Genomic DNA, 9,828 nt, shown 5'->3' on the forward strand with positions numbered 1-9,828 from the left:
TTCTTCCATCCTTTAATCAACTCCAATATTTTTGAAAGGAGAGAAAATGTTAATGTTATAAAATGAGAAACAGACACTGAGAGGGCTGAAGAGAACTTGAAATATGCAACTTAGTTGTTTGCGTCTAGTTTTGTAAAACTAACAGGTGTTTTACCTCTTTCAAAAAATAGGTGTTAATTACAGACTGGAGTAAATGCTTTGAAAATATGGCCCAATATCTCTTCTTGAGGATAGTTTTTAATGTATGTTGCTTAACATAAACAAAAATACATTCTACATTTCTGCCATTTATTTCCTTTGCAAGAACTCCCAGAAGCTTCATGCTTTGGCTCCCCTTCCCTGCACGTGTTTCAGTGATTCTAGGCACAGGGTTACTGAAACACTACAAACAGGTGCTAATTTACTGTAGCATGCTAGTGTAAAGAAGGTGACACTGTTATTCCATAAAGAGGACAAGTCTTAGGTGTAACTGTTAGGAGTGCATTGTTCATTTGTTGACCCGCTTCGTATTTCATTTATGTTATGTCCTCCACATTGAATGTGGATGAATAGAATCAGCTCTGTTTCCACTATAAGGATGCGTGTCCCTGTGATACACGCTGCCCCCATTTTCTATCCTCTTGAGAAGTCTTTCTGCCCTCAAGGTACCTGATACCTTCCTTGAGGAAGCTGAAGCTAACTTATTCTTATAAAGCTTTTATTCAGTTATTTTCCATGGCTAAGTCTTGACTTTGGGCCAAATTGTGGACCACATTCAGTGTTTCTACTGTGGTATAGTCGAAGACTTCATGCAAAAGGAAGACGCCACAATCGGTTAATTAGGTACACCACGGAATGGAGGATGTTCTTTTAATAAACCAGAGAACTATGGACTCTATTCACAAAGCTTGAACACCTGAGTTGTTAAGAAGTCTGTTTTTATGAATAAAATCAAGTTTGACATTACTGAAACTCTTTTGTACTGTTGTTGATGAAATGGCCAATAGTCCAGAACTGTTTCACAAATATCAAACCTGATTCATAAAGACAGACTTTTTTTAAAGTAACTTGAAGCTTTGTGAATAGCTTCAAGGAATGAATGATGAAAATCACTTATTTCTTCATCTTTAGCCTTCAGTGACAATTTACCATATTGTTAACACTCTATGGTGGATGAGAGTTAGAATAATGACACAAATTATGGAAACAACAGATAATTTATAGAACAACTGCACTTGTGGGACAGACTACATATTTACATTATTTTAAAGAGGAGACGATCTATTCAGGGATACCAAGATATTTTGTGAGCAAGCAGTCTGTGTGAGATTATCCAGCAACAAACCCCTAATCCCCAGTTTTACTGCTTTCCCAAAAGGAGGAGAACATTTTGGATACCATTATACTTGTGAGATGGATTGCTCATTCCAGGGTATTTAGTAACTAAGGGATCTGGGTGAGGAAAAAAGGGCAATAAAATCCCCATAGGCACAGACACACACTCATACAAGGACAAACACTGCCCCACTATTCCCAAAGTTCACCCTTACCCGCACAACACACCCAATATATTGTCATGATTCACTCCGTGTTTAGTGGTTTTGTTTTGTTTTTATTTCCTCAAATTATGAAGAGCCATGTGAACACAATGTAAACACTGCTACGTAGATCTAGTTTCATAGAAACTAGTTATGAAATCAACGAATCCGGTACTGTAAACTGGACAAACACAAAGAACCCGTTTTAGATTGATGGGGAGGGGAGGGTGACAGTGTTATCTTTTCAGGAACATCCACTTCTTGCTCAAAGGAAGTTTATTTATATATATAAAGGCTATTGATTTTATTAGCCTGAGATGTGCAATATCTCTGGAGTCATCTTACCAACTTCAATAGGAGCTTGCAGAAAAAAGACCCACTTCTCTTGCAGTGTCCACAATGAGGTGGTGTAAATAGGTGTTTTTTGTTTTGTTTTTGTGGGGAGTGGGGTGGCCATAATAGACTTGAGTCAGATTACAGCTATCGGTTTCTGGGAGAGGTTTATAAATTGATCATTTCCCAGTCCTGTGTGTTCATTTTCCAGTGGTTCTGTGAGAACCGTTTGTATTGCACACCACATCTTTGAATAGGTAAGATATATAGTTTTTATATGCATTTTATTCTTGTTGTCACCTATTCTTTGAAAAAGGTGTTTTGATGAAGTGTTTTAGGGTTCTTAAGGAAAAGCTAAGGATTCACAAAATAAAAATGTGAATTAAAACTTACAAATTGGAACCAGTTACCTGAAAAATAAATAAAAACTGATTCAAGTAGAAAAATGTTTCGACTAGTACCTTTCCGCTGAAAAAGCACCAGCCAAAATGTCTACTTGCTTTAGTTTCTTATTGTATTAGTGACAGTTTTGAAGTTATGGGTGGTTTAGCAGATAAATATCTGGATATCTGTGTATCCATTAAGATGATTCAATGTTAAAATCTGGTGGCTGGCAGACTTATTTTGTGCAGCCACAGTAGACCCCAATAGTCCCTTTCTTACTCAAACTTCTATGTAGCTTTCAAAAAGCCTGTTTCATTTCATGGTTTGGGCTTGCATTCCAATTCCTCCTACTGCAATCCTTCCCTTCATGTGCCTGCTATTGGACAGCCATGATTACAGAACTGTAAGCTGTGTTGAGAACCACTGGCTTAAAGGCTAGACACACACACAATGTGGAGCGGTACTGAGGTCCGGTATTCGCTGAGGTACGGAACGGAAAAATTCAGACATACTGATTTTAGCCGGCCACACCTGCACGATATGGCAATAATTAAAAAAAAAAAATTGAATTTGAATTTTGATTTTTGATTGTATGTTGTTCAATGCCAGATTAATATTTATTTTGATCCTTCTTGCAGCACTTTTTAAATATATCGTTTATATAGCCGTGATTCAGAATTTAGGGGTTTAATGTTAAATTGTGAAATCCCTTTAGTTTACCCCATGGTACCTACAGTAACATAATTTATTAAAAAAAAAAAAAAAAAATCTGTTGTTGAAAAAATACCCCCGAATAGTTTTTAATTATTTCACTTTTTTATATTTTATGATCTTACAAAAAAAATGTTTTGTTTGGGTGAAAATGTAGTAGTGTGTTCTGGCAAGGGTCTGGCAATCAAAAAATATTCACTCTACTGTCTCAAATATATAAGGAGTCAGGATTGTTGACCATTATCAACATTTTAAAAAGTTAGCCTACTTAGCTGTGAATAATTTAGCTATTTGTTTTTTTCTTGTTTTGCAATAACTGATTCTATAGGAGTTCACCTCATTTTGTTTTGTATTTGCACCGTTTATTTTCTGTCTATTTGTTAATAATAACCACCCTGTCGTTCCGTACCTTTCCGCATACCGGACCTTTCAGTATACTGAACCATTCAGTATCGGCGGGTGAGTGTGTCGAGCCCTTTAGAATTAAAATAATCACATAGGAAAAAGAAGCACATTATATACCACAATAATGAGTATGTATATCTAGCATGGGATACATTTGTGTTATTCCACTTAATTGGAATAACAAATGATATTCCACTTAAATGGAATAACATGCTTACCAGGACCAGTTTCGAATGTGTCTTTGCCTCCATTCCAGTCCAGTGTTGTGCTGCTGAAATTCAGGATGGAGCTGCGCTTCGGTAGTTCAAACAATACTTCCACCGACACATGTTTCTAAATGTTTAAATAATTACAGATTTCTATCGTTGTTTTGATTTGGACAACTATTAACTTGAGAGTGAGTTTAGTCAAGAAATGCCAGTTACCGATCTACCTGCGTATTATTTAAATTCCAGAAGATTATTCCATGTCGAAGCATAGTCTGTTAAAGATCTGCCAGGTAAAATAATCCCTGAATTAATTGATTTAATAGAAAAATAGATATTAAAATGTTATTATTTTAAGTTTTCCTGGGCTGTTCTGGGGAGTGAGGGAACATAATTGGACATTCTAAATTGGGGAGAAAATCAGGGGTAAAATAATTGGCCACCTTGCCTGTTTTATGTGTCTGTTTTCAGAGAATGAGCTGTGGAAGTGTCCTGCTCTGTCTGGGGCTGCTCTCTGTGCTTGATGGGGCAGTGTCGACTGCAATCAGACCACAGCCCCCTCACTTCCCTCATCCTCCTCCTCCTCCCCCACCCCCTCCTCCACACCTCTCCCTCGGGATGAACTTCACCGAACTCGACTCCCGCAGCTTCCAGGGCATGCCTCCACAGGGGCCCGAGCCAGACTACTCCTACTGTGAGGTCCTGATGGAGGCGCCGGTGCCCCCGCCCATCGACAGCGTGCCCTGGTTCTGTTTCTGCACGCACTGCAAAGGAACGGCAGGGCCCAAGGGGGACCAAGGAGACATGGGCCTTCCAGGTACAGCAACCATAGTTCAGAGCTGCCTCATGCACTGAACACATGTAGTCTTCCTCCTTCTAACCATGTGCAGATTTATCATGGAAGGGTTTATTAGTAAAACTCTTGTTCACCAAATCTCTTCACTTAAAACTATCAGTCAATGAATCTCTACTGTACTTGAAATGTTCCTTCAGCAGGTCACCAATGCTTCTGTTTGCTGTTGCTTTGGGAAAGCAGATATCAAGTCTAGAGTTCACTTGGAGATTGCAGGGCAGCAGCACATTACGTCACCAGAAACATCATGTGGCCCGTGGGCTGTATTATGAAAACCACTGGTCCTCAAAGCTATATTAATTTTGGTTTGTGTTTCATGAAAGTTTACAGTGCCAGACTGTCTAAACCCTTTTGTGCTTACAAAACTTTCTATACTGTAATACAATTGATGCTGTATGTCTTGCACACAAAGCACTGTCAAACTTACCTCCGACACCTACCAGATGGTACAATCAAGCATGGTACGATCATCTTGTCTAGTGGATTCAGAACACTGTGTATGTTTTCTAGGATTTGTGTAAGGTTGCTACCTATTTTACAGGAGGGACAGAATATTTTCTTCACTGCATTATTTATTGTAATGCAGTAGCAGTCAGACATTACCTGGCCAGATACCTGGGTATTACCTGGCCAGTGCTGCCCCTTCATAATGCAGAACCAGTTAGAAGGCGGCGTAGAGTCCAGTGAGTTGTTTGTCACTGGACTCTATGGCATTTTAGCTGATGAAGGACTGAAACGTCTGAAATGTCCTAAATACTTTTGTATTGTTGTACTTAGTGTGCATTAAATCTGATGATTATATATATATATATATATATATATATATATATATATATATATATATATATATTATTGGTGGGAAATTTTTCATTGCAAATGACTGCAATATAGTAACAATGACTGCTGGATAAAGTATCTTGGGTCCTGCCCACTATATTGGGTAGCACTCCTTAAATGAAACATGGCAATGTCTGTCCTCCTCTGCCTCCTGTATTTTGACAGGCCCTCCAGGAAGCCCTGGGCGTCGAGGGTTCATCGGGTTCCGAGGTTCTCGGGGCTTTATCGGCCGGCAGGGACTCAAAGGTTTGTGACGAAATGTTATCATAGAAATAAACTAAACCAGAGGAAGAAGCCACATTTGCACCATGAAACCAGACAGAATTATCTTGTTCCAGTATCAACTAAGGGCCAGCCAGCTTCATCTTCAGTCTACAATCTACAATCCAGTCTGCAACCAAACATTACACAAAGGTCAATGCATGAATCACATTTTTTATATAACTGCTACCTATAAATTAATTCACCAACCTCCAAGATTCCCCTGACAGAATATATTCACAGTCTTCATGTTTAGCCTACATTTTTTGCAGTCCAGGTTTTTAAACCTGCCACTGCTGTCCTTGGCATAGGTAACTTCCACTATTAGCAGCAGTCAGAGAGATCAAGTTCTGTCAGACCACAATGCTAACTGGAATTTACACAAATCGATTTAATCTTGATCTGCTACTGATGGAAATGAACAGGTCTGAATTCAAGTCAATCCCAATGTCAGACAGAAACATGGCTTTCATGGCAGCTAAATCCATTATGCTACCTGAGGGTAGTTATGTAATGAATTGAGATTATTTCAGAATATAAGAAAATGTACAAACAAGAGGAGGCCATTCGGCCCATGTAATCTCGTCCGATTCCAAGTAGCTGATTGAACTCAGAACTTTGTCAAGTCGGGTCTTGAAGGATCCCAGTGATTCTGCCTCAACAACATGACTGGGTAGACCATTCCATACTCTCACCACACTGTAGGTAGACCATTCCATACTTTCACCACACTGTGTGAAGAAGTATGTCCCTCCCTCTGTCTTCAATCCTAATGTAGATAAAGATAGATAGACAGACAGATTGTGCTAACACACACATTCGAGTAAATATATAGACTAATTATTGATGTAGTTTGACATTCAGAAAATGTTCCTAGCCTGTTTTCAATGACTTTCTTTAATTCATGAATTAGCTGTAGAACTCTTTCTGCTCAGTCTTGTCTAGATGGATAGCTGCTTCACTGTTCCCACTGACCTGGGACTTTTCTTCCATATCTAGGTCAGGAAGGCGAGACTGGGGAGAAGGGAGATCAAGGGAGGAGTGGATGGCGTGGTGCTAAGGGAGACATGGGTCTGAAAGGTAAGTCACGTCCTTTACAGGACTGTCCTTCTCAGGGAGACTACATTCAGTCTCAGGGTTAACACATACTGTTCCATCGAATGGCTGACATACACTACCCCCTTTAATCATCTGAAAATAAAAGCAGAAAATAAAAGCAGAAATATTTTTGGTCACCATCTTTGTTCATGTTTTTACTTGTCGTCTTTCAGGGCTCCTACACTGTAATTTTGGACAGGGGTGCAGCATATAGGAAATGCACATACAAAATAAGCATGTGTATGAAACACAGATTATTATTATTATTTTTTATTTCTTAGCAGACGCCCTTATCCAGGGCGACTTACAATCGTAAGCAAAAACATTTCAAGCGTTACAATACAAGTAATACAATAAGAACAAGAAATACAATAACTTTTGTTCAAGTAAAGTACAAGTTTGACAAACCACAATTCAATAATACAGCAGGTAATAGTGATAGTTACATCAGGATATGATTAAATAGTGATAGTTACATCAGGATGTGATTAAATACAAAGTACTACAGGTTAAAAACTTGGCAGATAAATAGTTAAACAGAAGATTTATATATTTTTAAAGTATTTAAGTCATTTTGAATGTGATGGTAGCCAAGAGCCATTACCTAAACCAAACCATACATTCAGTTCAGCTGATGTTAGCTTCTTCTTTAAAACAAGCTGTTATGCAAGTCATTGTTTTTCCTCTCCTGAGTGTTAACAGACCACACTTGCATTAAGTGAGCGAGCATAGGTGGGCCGAATGGCCTTTTCCTGTTCTAGAATTTCTTGTTCTTAACATCTGTGTATTTATTCTGCTGTTAAAAGGTCAAAGGATTTAGCATGTGTACTTTACTGTTTGAATGTTGGACCCTTTCTTATGGTATGAATTCATTTACTTAGATCTGGTTTCAGCAGTTTGATTTACAGGCTTATCGATGATAGAGGCTGCAAAAGCTTTGCTAAACATCTTGAATACTGTATTGTGTTGCATTGTCCTTACCCACACTAGTATAGGGACAGAGTATCTTTGGAAATTTGGAATTCAGAAGACAAGTGCTGAATCAGGTGCCTTGTATTTCCAGGTGACAAGGGCGACCAGGGCACAGATGGGTTGCCAGGATTGAGAGGGCCCCAGGGAATGCCCGGACAGTGCCCTGCCGTGTGCAAGGGAGAGGGCAGACTAGGAGAGCCAGGGCTCGCAGGGCCAGCGGGTGATAAAGGGGAATCAGGCATTGCTGGCCCCCCGGGAATGCCAGGGCAGAACGGAGACCTGGGAGAAATGGGTCCCAGAGGGGAGCCAGGGCTCAATGGCATGAAAGGCGACCAGGGTGAGCAAGGGGTGTGTGAGTGCACAGATGGGGAGAAGGGAGCTCAGGGAGAGGGGGGCCCACTGGGGCCTCGGGGGTTAATGGGGGAGCCAGGTCCAAAAGGGAGTGAGGGGCTCCATGGTCACATGGGTGAGAAGGGAGATATGGGGGACAGAGGGATACCGGGACCCTGCTCCCCTACTGTTCAGTCTGCATTTTCAGCATCCCTGAGAGACAACTACCCCAGGCCCAACCTGCCAGTGCCTTTCACGGAAGTGAGCTATGATCTTCAAGGGCACTATAACCCACAGTCCGGGATCTACATGGCACCAGTAAATGGCACTTATGTCTTCTCTTACCACCTGTGCACCTTCAGTAAGGTACTCACGGTGGGCTTATTCCAGGACTACAAGCCCGTTGTCAAAAGCACACAACTCAATGACCTGGGCCAGGCGTCTCAGATGGTGGTGCTCCACCTGAGTGCCGGGGAACGGCTCTGGCTTCAGGTTAAAGACAGCAACACCAACGGGATGTACACAAGCACTGAAAGCATCAGCACCTTCTCTGGCTTCCTGCTGTACCCGGATGCCTGTGACGCTTCTCTGAGCAGAACCTTCCCACTGAACAGTGACTACGCTGATTACAGCTGGGGGGATGACGACTCCGTAAGCGAGCCCACCCCCGGCTCTAGCACCTCCTCACCCTAACACCACAGCCTTCCTGTCCCCCTCACCCTGGAAAAAAAGGTGCCAACTCCTCACTGAAACAGGATTCCCCCTCCTCCCAACTTGGTTGAATAAAACAGCCAAATACCACTGAAAACAGTCATTGGTCTCTACCAAAGTTGCTAAGGTATCTCTTTAGAAAGTACATATGGCATGTTTTGGCTTAATCTTTCTCATTGGCCATGTTTAAAACCTCAGCAAGCTGTGCAGTATCTGAACTGTGGATCCGTCCTGTTTAGAACCCCAGGCACTCCCTTGTTACTTATGGGGCCGGGAGGGGGGTAAGAAGTTGAAGTGAAGCAGACTTTGGCACCTTTTCTTCAGCTGAGTAGTTTCTTTTAAGTTCAGTGCTCCCTCTATAGGAAAACTTCAAATTGTGTCTAATTAAAGTGAAGCTTTATACAATGTAAATTTGAGAAATAAAAACACTATGTCAGACTGTTTGAAAATAGTCTGTTTGAAAAAAATCCTATCTCTTTAATTTACTATTCAGAGAAGCGTTTTTTTCTAATTCTTCTTCAGTGATAGGAAACAATGGTTAAGGACTGAGAATTAACTTGTTTTTTTGGTACAGTCTTATATAACCCTAATGGCAGTCTGTGTTAAATGAGCAGTTGTATTCTGTGCTAAGATATAATGCGGGGATGAGTATCGCTCTGCATCATTCTTGAAAGCGTGGTCATTACCCAGTTAACAAATCAGTTAAGATCTTTTAAACAAATATGTGTTGAACTACAAAATGAGAATTTTTAAAGAATTGATACCATGGCTTTAACCCAGTCAAACTGAGGATGTGCACATGTTTAAAAACAAGCTGCTACTGCTTCCTGGTTCATAATCACTTCTAGTGATGACCTACAGTGGCCATGATTTAGTACCAGGAAGCAGCTGGTTTCACTTTGAATCCAGAGCTAAACATGATACCACTTGGTTTTAGACTTGATGGTTAAGCCTGAGTGTATATGATCTGCATTTAAATTGTTTGTCGTAAAATGTATTGAGTGTGTTAATATCATGTTTATTTACAGAAAGCAGAATGAATGTTATCCCCTTAAAACATACAAAACTGATTTGCCTCAATGCCATAAGATGTGATGTATGCAATAAGCCAATGAGCAATAATGATGTTTTGAGAGAGGTATTTTTTCAGTACAGACTCAGGTTGGTATAAGAAACCACACAAGGCACGCAGTGCAAACCTAATTAGAAG

The 9,828-nt window shown here is 40.4% G+C and overlaps 1 protein-coding gene across 1 annotated transcript; it reads left to right on the forward strand.

Moving 5' to 3' along the window:
• Positions 1-4,030: 4,030 nt before the first annotated feature.
• On the forward strand, positions 4,031-9,739 carry LOC117423654 (inner ear-specific collagen-like). Its single transcript, XM_034039728.3, has 4 exons — positions 4,031-4,373; positions 5,412-5,492; positions 6,507-6,587; positions 7,669-9,739. Exons 1-4 carry the CDS (start codon positions 4,031-4,033, stop codon positions 8,598-8,600), a joined length of 1,437 nt encoding a protein of 478 aa, XP_033895619.3. The 3' UTR covers positions 8,601-9,739.
• Positions 9,740-9,828: the final 89 nt, after the last annotated feature.

This window comes from Acipenser ruthenus, chromosome 17 (assembly GCF_902713425.1).
Source record: "Acipenser ruthenus chromosome 17, fAciRut3.2 maternal haplotype, whole genome shotgun sequence".
Taxonomy (NCBI): domain Eukaryota; kingdom Metazoa; phylum Chordata; class Actinopteri; order Acipenseriformes; family Acipenseridae; genus Acipenser; species Acipenser ruthenus.